The 13889-nt window shown below is 39.1% G+C and overlaps 1 protein-coding gene across 2 annotated transcripts in view; it reads left to right on the top strand.

The window, feature by feature from the left end:
- The window catches only part of LOC131678505 (uncharacterized), a 172673-nt gene extending 159179 nt beyond the window's left edge, over window positions 1-13494 (top strand). For both annotated transcript variants that reach the window (XM_058958700.1, XM_058958701.1), the window contains 2 exons: window positions 2258-2952; window positions 3009-13494. In XM_058958700.1, the coding sequence (XP_058814683.1) occupies window positions 2258-2952; window positions 3009-4754 (2441 nt within the window). In that variant the 3' untranslated portion in view covers window positions 4755-13494. The remainder of the gene's footprint in view (window positions 1-2257; window positions 2953-3008) is intronic.
- The last annotated feature ends 395 nt before the right edge of the window (window positions 13495-13889 follow it).

The raw sequence follows: 13889 nt of genomic DNA, 5'->3' as shown, positions 1-13889 counted from the left end.
AAATGGTTAACGAGATTCTGAAAAGAGACCCGGCCGTCACTGGAGGTGATTTCAATTCTTTGGTAGCTCAAGCAAAGATGGATGATTGGCTATTTAAAGAGGGCGCCAGCAGTATTTCTCGCTGAGGCGTCCGGGAACCTGGTAGTCCTTCGCTAGTGACAAGTATTAGTGGAACAGTTTGCGAAGACTACACGCGTAGTTATTACCTAACAATCCAGTATTGGTCAACTAAATGATGCTACAAGGACAAAGAGAAGGATCTCTTTGTGGGTGCACAGCGCGCAATCTTCTAATTAGAATGACTAGACATGTTAGTTGTGATATGTGACACTCCACGTAAATTAAACTGGAGCCAAGAAACAGACAAGCCCCAGTTTACTTACTAAATTTATTTTTTCTGGTATTCAAATAATCGAATCAGTTACCTCGGAAAATCTAAGCCCTGGGTAATCGAGTTTGACTTGTATTGCAAAAGACACACCTTATTGAAAAGTTAATCTTAAAATTCTTGTGCAAATAGCTATAAACAACTGATACATATCGTTAACTCGTTACCAATATGAATAATAAATTAAAACCAACTGAAAATACAAATCACACCCTGAAAGTCTGAAAAATCGATTAGGGCCAAAATAGGTACATTTATATTTACCATAATAGGAAAATTTGTCCTGGTCATTTTATTTCCAATTTCTCCACGAATGAAGCTTAAATTCATGAAATAACGCAAAAAAAGTTTGATTCGATTATCCGGGGTGAGATTTTTTTCAAATCCCCGGATCATCGAGTCCGACCTGTATTAATAGAAACACGGTTTTTTCACTTAGTTTAGAATATATTTACATTTACTTCGCAATAAAATAATGTTTTGTAAATATACTTGGTACCGCCGTTAGAAAACGTCAGTCTTCTTAATGTTTGATGTATTGGTAGATTGGCGGAAATATAAAGACAAATCGAACTGGATCGGAAATTCAGAAAGAAATTAAGGTGATTTACTGGTTATTACCTGATTAACAGTAAATAACCCCTGGATTCTGAGGATAAGTTGAAAAATGAGATCACAGATTACAGACGTTCATTTATTTATTTAATTTTTTCTTTGTAATTTTTAACACTCATAAACCAAATTTTCGGATTAAAAATAGTTGTTTTTACAAATTTACATCACCAACTTATCGGGTCTAGAGTATTTTTTTCAAAATCCAGCTAATTTTATTATAAAAAAAGGAAATCGCCGTATTTTTTCAAAAAACTCTTCACAAATCTGACACTTTTCACTGTACCTCAATAAAAAGTAATAAGAAGAGTTTCCAGACTCCTAATAAGTAGATTTCATAAGATAGAAACACTTCTCACTTCATATTTCTGCGTTATGAACGAAACGTAAAGGTGGCAATATAGTTGCCACTGCCTTATAAAGGGTTAAACGGAACAGGATAATGTTTCATCATTTCGTGAATATCTGGTTGTTAAATTATTTCATGTTTGCAATTACGTTAATGATAAAATTCATATTTTTTGGTGTGTAGGTTAGCCGAATACTGAAGCTCTGGGTCGCTGACGAGTATAGGGAACCGAACTCTTGTCTTCTGGTATTAGAGCCAAACACCTGTGAAAAAAATTGGATGTGCCAATTTACGCTAAACCTAACTTAAATAAGTTGGATTTGAATGTTCCGGTTCTCTATACTCGTCAGCAACCCTGTATGCTTGGCTAACCGAGACATCACTCAATACCAGCCAGTTGTTTTAGGCGTTCACACATGATGTGTGAACTGTTTGGCCTTAGCGCCTAACTGCCGCCAATTTGGCGTTAGTTTGGATATATCGTCTAACTGATAGCAAGTTGGTGGCAGTTACTGACGAGTGGTACACGAAACATTCAAATCCAACTTATTTAAGTTAGGTTTTGTGCCCTTAAGTGCAAATTGATACATGATTTTTTTTCCTTTGGGAAAAATAAGGGTTGAATTAAATTTTCATAGACTATTATCTTCGGAAAAGAACAAATGCAGGACTAGTGCTATATTTCTATTGTCAGAATCTTTACTGGTTGAAGCTTGATGGGCTTTGTTATGGAAGTTTTCGTAAATAAAACTAGTGCGAGGCTTAATTAAGCTATCTTGCTACTGTAGCTTCAATTTGTCAAGATTTTTAATAAAATAATGGTGAATAGTAGTTTGATACGCTTGAAAAAACTTATATACAAATGTTGTACTAAAATTTTTAATACAAACGTTTTCATATTTTTCCAGAGAATCTTTCGGTGAACAGCGTAGAGTACGCCTCGTCGAGTGAGGAGCAGGACTCGTCGCTATATGTACGTGCCAATTCGTTTAAGGATGCCCGACGGAGCCGCAAATATACTAGCAAACGATCCTACCAGAGCTACCAGCGGCCATCGCGACAGAGCAGTTTCAAAAGCACCACCAGCAGCAGCGTCAACGGAGGCAAGCTGCCCGGGCTTAGTACTAGCTGTGGTTCGACGGGAGAGAACAACGAAACATACGAAAATATCGAACCAAATAAGAATGTGCCTAAAATTGTGATTTATGAAAATTATGAAAGCGATAAGGAGAATAGTAAAGAATACAAGGGAAGGGAAGCTAATAACTATGATGTCGTGGAGCCGTCGTATTCGAACAGAATCAATTCGATGCACGGCCTCAAGCCAATCACTCGAATCGACGAGGGTGGGAGTGTAGATGATGTTAGAACGACGGGCACTCTGAAGGAAACTGATGAGGAAAGTCTCCTCTATGAGGGATATCAAGATGGAAGAAGTGCCAGCAATCAGCAGAAGTACACGGAAGGAATGGAAATGAAGCAGACGATTGAAACAAGTGACGATTGGTATGCGAGTGCCAGTGATATGGAGGATTCGGATACAGCATTGGGGAAACCTTACAGCAATGCGGCTGTAAATCCTGTTCTGGAGTGTGTTAATCAGGTAAATCTGTTTCTTTATAATACTAGTAGGATAACTAATCAAATAAATCGTTTTAGATACTTCTTCAACAATCGATGGATGGATTTGGAGAGAACAAAGAATCGACCGACGTGAACGAGGAAGAGCTGTACATAAAAGCTCAGGAACCGCCGAAAGAACCTACCCAAGTGCGATCTAAACGAGTTCATTTTTCTACCCAAAACAGTATGGTTCAAGTTCCACGAATTAATCTGGAACCTTCTCCGGTGCATCGAAAAGATGAAAAATCATCGCCAACATACGAAATTCATAGCATCTATAGCAACGAGTACGAACCTATCGGCTCGGAACAGAATTCCTATTCCAACTACTATGTAGATATGGAATCCAAGCTGGGATCGGAAGACCGTGAACGTGAGCTGGCTGCTGCTGAAAAGCGAAAGATACCGCCAGCATTACCACCGAAGCCGGCAAATTTGCTTAAGCTGCAGCAAATATCCAAACAACGGATGGTACAAATCAAGCCGAAAAGTTCCTCCGGCAACAGCGATATTGCCGAATCTGAGCCGGATTATTGTTCCATAAGTGAGATTCAAGACTCTGTAAAATGTGTTCAGATTGTAGCGGAGATTCACAAGGAATCTTGCGAGGATGATTATTCTGTGGTCGACGAAGAATTGGAGGAAACTGAAAGCAAGAAAAGTACCGATCCGGAGGAATCGTTTGCAGATGTTCCAAAGCTTCCAAATGTAGCGGAAATTGTGCCTCCGAAGAAGGAAACGTTGACAAAGTTCATCAGTCAGGATAATTACATAACTAAATCGCACAATGGGACGCCTGCGAAAAGTACACCAACAAAGAAAGATGGCGAATTTCGTGAGCAGCTTTCAGAGATTATAGCAGAGATTAACAAGCAATCGCCAGCGATCAGGAATGCATCGAAGAGACATGTTCCCGTTAAAGAAATGGGATTCCGAAACGTCAGCAATATCCCAACATTGGGAATTCAGTCGAAACTAAAATCGATAGATAAGACAAGCTTTCTAAGCAAGATTAATTCCGGATCGACGACGAATCTTAGTATGAATGTGAAGTTGAACGGATCACTGCCGAGACCAGCCCGACCATTGGTGTTCAAATCAAACGCGCCGGTTAAGCCTTTAAGTACAAATGTGAACTCACTTACTCCCACCAGTCCGAGTAAATCCGGTTCGTATATACCAAATTTGAAATCTCCAAGCGCGCAAAACGCCCAGAACGGGAATTCACCGAAAACATCTCCGGCCAAGAAACCACTCGCTCCGGTCATCATTGCCGAAGACAGCAAATTGCCCATTCAAGCCGAATTTGATTGGTACAATTTGGATGCTGAGTACGGCAAACCAAACCAGCCGGACATAATTATAGAGACGGATTCGGGAACACCAGCGGAACAGCTGAGCAGCACTGTCTTGGAGGAGAAACCGGCTGAAGAAAACAATTCCACAAATGGTCACAGTTCAGAAGCAAGTGGAAGCGACCTGGAAAATGTAGAGTACAATTTGGATGAAGCCTACAAAACGATGGCACCAATTGTGCCCCCTCCGGATATTATTCAGAAGAATCCAATGACGACCAAGAACGGGAAGATTCCCTACAACAGTATATCGTTCAAAGAGCTGATGACGTTAAACGAGACGCCTAAGATCGAGAAGAACAAACCATCCTCTACGGAGCCGGCGAATGCAAACTACGAACACTTCCTGGATGATTCCGGACTCTGCTCGAAACCGATCATTCTGCCAAGGAAGAAAAGGGTGTACTATTCCGGTCCGTTTGTTTAGGGGCGCTACTTTGTTAGGCGTGGATTGGAATTCGGGAGTCACTCGTGGCCCAGTGCACGGTTGGGCATCGCTTCTCGATTATACCGTCCATTAATGGGCGTGAAATTAACTTAATAGTTAAATGAAATTACACATTCGTGAGCAAACCCGCGTATTGTTTGCCCCGCGAAAGTGAAAATTGAATTTCCTAATCTGCATATTCAGATGGAAATCGAGCGCAAATATTTAAATGTGCACGCAAATTATTCCTATTTGCGTTGGACTATTGACGTATAACAAAAGGCTGGATTCCAAATGGGGCTAGAGTGCTGGTTAGGATCAGTTACTGCATTTTCGAATGGGTATCAGCAATTTAGGTGTTCGACTGTCTGTGGTTTGGGGTGTGTTAATATGTGCGAACGCAATGATAAATTTATTTCAGTGTGTATGCTAGGGTAGATATTTACATAAATGCGGAATCAAACAGTACTCACGACTGTACATAAATCCTGAATTCAACACCCTTTCTATAATTTGTTTGGTGATTTGCTTCTGGTGTATTCGTGCGCAAACTACGACTATTTAAAAACCCTGCTAGATTGGAAATAGGATTGCTAGTTGTAAACCGGTTTTCAGTTAACTGGTCACCAGCAAACCGAAAACTGGTTTTAAGCAAAAGCCTGTTTTCATTCAGTGAAGAAATTGGCCGTAAGAGAAACCATACAGAAATTTGATCAGAGCGATTGCTCGACATTTCAGAGCACTTTTTACTACCTAATGAGTGCAAAAGGGACAATATGTACTCTTTTATTCCTTCTGTAACTCGTCATGAAGTTTAGCGCTAATTGATTGGAAAATTATCTCACACTCATCGTAGAGTGTTACGTTTTTGCAAAGCCTAATGCGCACCACTCGTCTATGCCGTCAAAATTAGGCTGCAATTTTTCCACATTTGTGAACGTTTTTGTCGGTTTAATTAGGTGTAGAATTTTACTTCCCTGGCTAAGTACAAAGAATACAAAAGCACCAGCCACTCTCGCTGTGGACGATAAGTCGAACGAACGAGAGAAATTGATCTAAAACTCGGAGGTCAGGAGATCGCTTCCGAAAACCGAAGGCTCTGTCAAACTCGGAAGTGTGGCAACCCTATTTGGAAAAATGTGAAAAAGTGATACATTTTCGAATGCAGCTATTGTTCCAATCAAATGTCAGAAAAAGCTGAACTTCAATAACAGAAACTGCTTATGGGTTTTGGTTAATTATACTCCAAAAACTCGTGTCAGATCATATGAAAAAAAGTGTTTCGAATTTGAATCCGATCTGCCTAAGCCGCCAAAAGTTTCATACCTATGTGGAAATAAGTCCCTTTGATAGCTTACGGAACTTTCAGGCTGTATAGGGACCATATCAGTTGATTAAAAACTCAGGACGGATGGCCGAAGGGTGACATCTCCTGTTCATCCTCTTTCAAACGTACCTGGTAAAACTTTCCCAAATTTTCGTCAGCAATTAATCATATCTGTGAGCCTTTCAGTTAGAGCTCTGCCAGACTGTTTTACATGAGAATTCGACAGCTAAACGCTTCTTCAGATTAACACACGCAGGTTTTGCTACACCACAATCAGCAAAGATTTCAAGCTGCTGTTGGGCAAATCTGCAAATCCTCAATAGAGCGAATGAGATCGTCTGCGAAGGACCGGCGAGAAGCCCTCGGCTCTAATTACATGTTATTGAAGTAAAGCAGAAACATCAACGGTTTCAAGTAGCTTCCCTGGTCTAAGCATAACGTAGAACTAGCTGATGGTTCCCGACAATCTGCAATGACAAATATTTTCTCTCGATATGTGAACTAGGATTGAAACAACTGCAAAAACTACCTTTGATTACAAATTTCTTCAATTTGACGATTGTTATATTGTGGTTTACTACATCAAAAACACCAAATAGATTTGTGTAAATGACATCAGTTTGAGCGCGACGTTCCATACTCTCAGTTATGTAGGATGTTAGACGTGTTAGATTAGTCGCTGTTCAATTTCCTACTGCTTGCATTGAGCCTGACGCGGTTCTACAATCACCAACTGGCGACAGCACTTCGTGAAGTTATTCCAAGATAGTTATTGATGTCTCGCTTGATTCCCTTCTCATGGACTGAAGACATGTTTGCGGATTTCTAACAACAGGGGTCTCCAAAATGATAATGTGTCGAAGCTCTAAAAGAAATCCCTTGGGTCCCGGGTTGAAAGAAGATTTAAGCCGAGAAGAAGCTCTGGTAATCATCGCTTCATCGAGATCAATTGCGCCCTGAGTTTGGCGTACATCTTGAAATGCTTCAATTGGTTTGACCTGCCGATTGTTACTGAGCAGGGGATAGACCACTTGAAACGTATTTAGCTATATATTGTTGTGATAGTAAACGGTTTCATTGGTTTAGTTGGGTGTCACGTCCCCAGTTAATCGCAAAGAAATCAAAATTAACCTATGCAATATTATTTTCTAATTAATCTTGTCAGTAACTAGCACCAACTTGGGGCCAACAAGGTTGAGCTTGTTTGAGCTTGTGTGACCACCCCTGGCTGCTATTCCGTTATCGATCTGGACTAGCTGAAGTTCTACAGGGAATAAGTAGATAATTATGCTTGATAGTAGCGAAACATCTCTCAATGTGCAACTCCTGGTAATCCAGGATCCTAAAGTGTTTATCGATCAATACCGGCGCCAGCCAGATCCGAACGTAGATCGCGGAAGGAAAGGGAAGGAATGGTTAGTCCGATACTTGCTTTTGCTAGAGGCCGTATATACTACTGCGCACTTCACAAGTATCACGGGAGGAGGATATTTGTTAGTAAGTTTAGAAGTTGGATTCTACTTCTTCTTTACCGACGCCAGAAACAGGTGACTCCACTTTCTGGACTAGATATCGATCCATCAACTCATGGACCGGGGACCAACGGCTTTATTTCCCTTCCGAAGGAAGACGGGACCACAGATTTATTCACCTCCGAAAAATCTCAAAGACCTCGCCTGGAATTGAAACCCAGACCAACTGGAATGAGTCGCGGTCACGCTTACCACTTAACCACCGACGCAGTCGCAACTTGGGGCCAAGTTAGACGATATATCTAAACTAGTATCCAAATTAGCACTATACGGAAAATGTTGTTCCCAAAATCGTGAATAAAGGGCTACAATCACGTTTCTGCGTTACGGAAACAGGGCCAAGAACAAAAATCACGTTTTATAATTATGTTCCATTTCCATCCAGTAACGCCTATATAATGCTTTTATTAGTGGACTTCAGTCACGGTTTCCGCCATATCATTACCAAAGTGAACTAATTCACAACTTTATGAACATTATTCATGAAACCGAAGCTTGAATCGTGATTTCATTCATAGCTTTTGGAACATTATTCCGAGTTCGACTATGCGACGTAAATTGATTCATGATTTGTTACATCTTAAGCATTGTCTGATTTTCGTGATTGTGAAGTAGTTCACAACATCAAAACATATTTTCTCGTGAACTATTTCACGAAACCTGGAATATTACTCATGAAATATCAATTCATGTTTCAATTATCCGTGCTCGTGAAATAGTTCACAAAATAATAAAATGTTATACATGTATACGTGCACTGATTCATGATTTCTAGTCTAATAGTCACGACTGACCATTCGTCCCGTAAAATGGTTCTCAAAATCATAAAATTTTATTCATGGAGTTTTGACCTATTTCATGATTCGTAGTACATGGTTCACGATCTATCTTGAGTGATAATTTAAAAACATACATAATCATTTTCATGCAATTCTGCACATGACCTTAAAATTTTCACTTGAACTATTTCACAAAATTAGTATTTTTTCACGAAATATCATATAGTTATTTCCAGCTCGTAGCGACTAGTAATAGGTGCGAGAAGCAGATATAAGAAAACTATTAGGATCTCGAACATCGTTATTCATTTCATTAAGTTCAATGTGATGTTTGAACAGAAAAGGAAAACTGCGCTGAGCGCAAAGAATATATTATAGAGCCACAAATCGTGTTCGTGATGCAATTTACAAAACAAGATACCGCGAATCAGTTACGCTTTTATGAATCAAATCATATTGTCACGTTTCTACGAGTAAAAAATCCGATAGTAATTAAACATGAACATGAGTCTCATTATTCCACGTGTCGAATTCGAAAATGAGCTCAAAAATACAATATCATAACAACGTGCATATGAATTACGAAAATAGTGATTAAGATCTTGAAATCATGAATATAGAGTACACTACTCGAGACAAAAATATCAAAAATTGTGATTATGTTCCTGAAATCATGAACACAAAACACTCTACTAGTGATTAAAATATCAGGATAACGTGAGAAAAAAATACGAGAATCGTGATGCTGGAATCATGAACATAAGTCACACCACACAGAAAGGAAAATTCAACATGAAACTAGTGAATAAAATATCACAAAAAGTGAATATAACTGACGAATTTCGTGACAAAAGCCCTAAAATCATGAAATTGTGTTACTCTGCCAGAAAAAAACCTCATGAATAGAATATCACAGTAATGATGAGAAATTACAAAATCGTGACCAAACTCTTGAAATCATGAACATCGTTTCAATTGATATACTACAAACCAGTGTATCTGCAAACTATGAACAAGAAGCACAACAAAACATGTCCAGGGAACAACCACAGTAACTCAACCAAACACTGCAATGTAACGCCATGTACATTTTTGTGTGAACTAGTTTTTCGAAAACACGCAGAGTTTCATGAATACGAGGTTTATTATCTATAATTTCAGGAACTTGATCACGATTTTCGTCAATCGTTCAGTTAACGCAATCGTGATATTTTGTTCATGAATTTGTGAACGGATTTTTTTCCGTGTAGTTAGACACAATAACTCAAACAGTCACACGACACATCTGACCGCCTAATGTAACTGGATTGTCCCGAGTGATACCTCCAGAGCTTCTGTCTTTGCCTCCCGGGACATCACTCGGGACAAGCCATTTGCTCTAGGCTTTCACATGTGTCGTGTAACGGTTTGAGTTATTTTGTCTAACTTGTGCAAATCTGCGTACTACTTTTGATACATCATCTAACTGGTCCCAAGTTGGTGCTAGTTACTGACAAGATGAGTTCGAAACACACAAATCGAACTTAATTCAATCCACAACTAACAGAAGGAGAGTATAGCTGATAAGGCTTCGCCAGGGAAGTACACTGTGGTATTTTCCAGGAATCGTTTTGGGAAGCAAAGAATCCTGTGATTCGACACGACAATCGCTAGAGAAGTTCTAACATAGGACTATCAGCTTGAAAATTGTTTTTTATTTCTTCATGTTTATTTGACATGGTTCAATGCGTTCGCACAACTGAGCCGGGTATCTTTTAAGTTTATACAATAAATGAAAATAAAAAATACTAAGAATGTCCGTTTACCAGATCTTGTTTACGCAGTTTGCTGCTGCGTGTTGAGATCATTATTCTAGGCGGTGGAACATTAGTTTTCTTATCCGTCGCAGATTGTGGGTCATTCAGTCTGTCTTTTCTCGCGACATTGTTCACGTCCATGTCATCATGGGTATTGCTTTCTTGCTGTTCATGGTCAGAGGTTCTTATTTGTTTCTTGTTCCCACGGGACGCTGTTATAAATTTGTCTTCATCGGTATTTGTTTCTAGGTAGTGATGCTAGTTGTTGGTTTGGGAGTGGTTCTCGTGGTCGTTGTCCCTTTATTATTGGTTAATTGGGTTGTTGGTTTTGGTTTATCTGTAAATGTCCGTGGCTGCTTGTTAGAGTTACCTGTAGTAGATGAGTTTTGACTAGTTGCTTCGGAGCATGTTTTTCAGTAATGGGCTGTCTGATTACAGAATTGGTATTTAGGGGTCAGTCCATGATATGTGGTCAGCGTTGTTTGCTTATAGATTACGCAATCTGCCATGATTTGCATTCCATAGTCACATAAGAAGGTATTGGTTTAGTCACTCGCATCGTCACAATAGAAACGCCGTTGGGAATACCGGTGAAGAAATTTCTGATGTCATTCGTAATAGATTCCATTTCTCCGTATTGCGACATAATTTGTTTGATGCCAAATTCCTTAGTGCGCGGTACCAAATCATGGATACGAATGTCCGCCATTTCGTTTTCCATATACGCAGGGATTTTGATACTGGTGTTATCAAATTCGACCTTGTGTTGCATGTTGTTCTTTGCTATGGAGTTTTCTGCCTGTGCTAGACCTCTAAACGTAATCAAAACACCGTTTTTGACGTGGTATAGCTGAATGTACATAATTTTCGCGTGATTAAACTCCATTTTAACTTTAACTAATTTTTCCAGTTCCTGAACTGTAGGTCTAACACGAGTTTTATTAAAGTCGATCGAAATTGTGTTATCCCATAGCACGGGCACTTTTGTTCCTTTGGCAGACTCATATCACTGCGCAGTCGGGCCAACCATACAATACTGTTTGTGCACTGGATATAGAACAAAGTGCTGGCTTGCTTTACTGGTGCCGGTAGCGTAGCGATGTTTTGCTTCTGCTTTGTGCGAGGTCAGAAGGTAGACTGCGAAACATGTTTGTTTTTAATCTGACCGGTCCACTCGTCTGTTCACCAAGCAGCAGCAAAATTTACATGATTTGAAGTTTGATTGATGGAAGTTAATGTTCTTCAACTGTTTTTAATAACTTTAGCGCGGAGTTTTTTTTTTTTTTTGAAAAGTTGAGATAAAATTTTCATTTTTGTTTTTCATTCTCCTTGTTTTGCGCATGAAATTCGAAATACTTGGTAGACTCATGTCGGCCACCATAAAAAGACGGAGCAGATAAAATACACCTGCATTGAAATAGTCGTGAAAGTCCCTCACATATTTAAAAATATTGCAAAAAGAGAATTAAATTCACTACTAAAAGAGATAAAATTATACCTTGATTCACCAGGTCCAGAAAAGTTGACGTAAAACCCGGAAATCGCCTACAAAAACCGGAGGCTTTTAGAAGGGTTGGAAACCCGGAACAAATTAGAAGGGTTGGAAACCATACGTATGAGCGAACTTAAAGCGGCTCTGATTGAAAAATGGAATCAGCAACTTTCTGATTTTATTATCATGTTTGATTCAATACATTTCAAAAGTGTGAAGATTACTGTTACGTACGTCTGCAAAACAATGTAAATGAAAACCAAATTAATAAGGTATCTCATTGTTGCTAGCGCTCATCTGTGGCTACTGCTTGTCAGAAACGCTGGAAGCCTTGCTCCTTTGCTAGAGTTTCCCTAAAATATCGGAAGACACGGTAGAGTGCTTCCCATGCAATACTGTTCTGTCTGCTTCGCTTTGTTTGTCTTTTAACTGTGGAGGATGGATGATGCTCATTCGGTTTATCTTCCACAGCGAGAGTTGCTAGTGCTTTTGGGAGCGCAATACATCAAAATAAACCGACACCGTCAAAAAATGTGAAAAACAAACAAATCTAAGTGTGAATAGTTCAGAACAGTGATTAACGCAAAGCTTCCCCAAAACCTTGCATTGTATCGGCGAGTGATCCAAAATTGAATCGAACAATCGCTTTGATCCAAAATTCTGCCCAGTTTCAGCACATACTTATGTTTCTATTGAAGTCATCGCTCTACGGTTCAGTAAAAAATCTCCGGACTCGAATCTCAGAGATGGCAAGACTTCGTGAGTCCGTCATTTCAACAGTCTCTGATACTACGGTACTGTCTGTTTTTGAAGTAATAGAAGTAGACCGCTCAGTACTGCCAATCTTGACGCACCAATGATCTGATTTTCAATCAGACTTACAAAAATTGAATAAGTTGTTTTCTAATTCGAGCTAGGGTCGTCGCTGCACACATCTATTCAGTAAGTAGATGCGATATCACTCCACTTTGACGAATCGTTCGCCCAGTGTTGATTATGGTGTCAATTTTGGTTAGCTTCAGCTTTCAACCTTCAGCCTCATTCAAATTTAATTTTTTTCAAATAAATACACATCTTCTTATTTTGTTGATCCCTATTGGAAGTAACACAACACAGTTGTCAATATTTATTCTATTTTAAATCAATTTCACAAGAATTGACTTGAACGCTCAATTTAAATTTGGTTGGGCTTTGTAGAAGAGTCGAAACTGTTTTTGATGTTCCAGTGAACGGAAAAGCGACTAGGCGGGTTTATGTGTACTAAAAATGATACTCAAAGCATAACGAAACAATTCCAGCCAAGAAAATTTTTATTTTCGAACTTTATTTTTCTTTTTAGCGTATCGCGACACTCTATTCCACGAAAGCGTAGACCCAAAAGAATACACTCCAGACCACTATATGCAGTTAGAGTAGTGTGGTAGTATTGAAAGCTTCAATCCATAGTACCAGCCGACTTTTTGTATTTATTGAAACTCCGTTTTCTAATCCTTAAATATTCTTTTATGATTCTATAAAAAATATAAACAATGAAGCAAATTTTATACTGACCGGATGTAGGGTCCCCTTTCCGATATGGATTAGATCGAATCGTTACATGTATTATTGTATTATTATTATTATTAGTAGTAGTAGTAATGGTAGTTACTGTAATTACACAACGAAACGTAGACTAATTGAGTTATATAGATGATCCTGTATAGATGCCACATTGTAGCAATGATAGATAACAAATGTAGACAGAAATAAAAATAAAAGCTTTTGGCAAATGAAACAAATATAATTCACTACACGAGAAATCGATATTTATTCGAGATTGCATTTGTTTTTCTTTTCAATTCCGAACGTCAAAATAATCGTCACCGAAGGATTATACGTATAGTGGAGCTGAACATTGTTTTTAAATCGCTGAAACTCGAGCGGATGGGGAACATTACAAGAACTTAGCAGGAATGAAGATGTCATTGTGATGTGATGTGATAAAAAGCCACCATCAGCTCAAGGTTGTTCCAATGAATGCGGGTTGACTTGCCGTAGCTCCGACATATTTTAACAAGTAACCTTCAAGTTATTGCTGTTGATGAAGGGGGCCAAAATGGGTTGGGCGGAACCGTGAGCAGAAACACTCACGCGCACTCCACGGGGAAAAGATTCCCTTCCAACAATAACAATAATAACACCTCGATATACGTGCTTGAACCCACCTAAT

Source organism: Topomyia yanbarensis, chromosome 2 (genome assembly GCF_030247195.1).
Source record: "Topomyia yanbarensis strain Yona2022 chromosome 2, ASM3024719v1, whole genome shotgun sequence".
Taxonomy (NCBI): Eukaryota; Metazoa; Arthropoda; class Insecta; order Diptera; family Culicidae; genus Topomyia; species Topomyia yanbarensis.
Note: the sequence above shows the minus strand (reverse complement) of the source record. Positions and strands in the feature narration are given on the sequence as shown.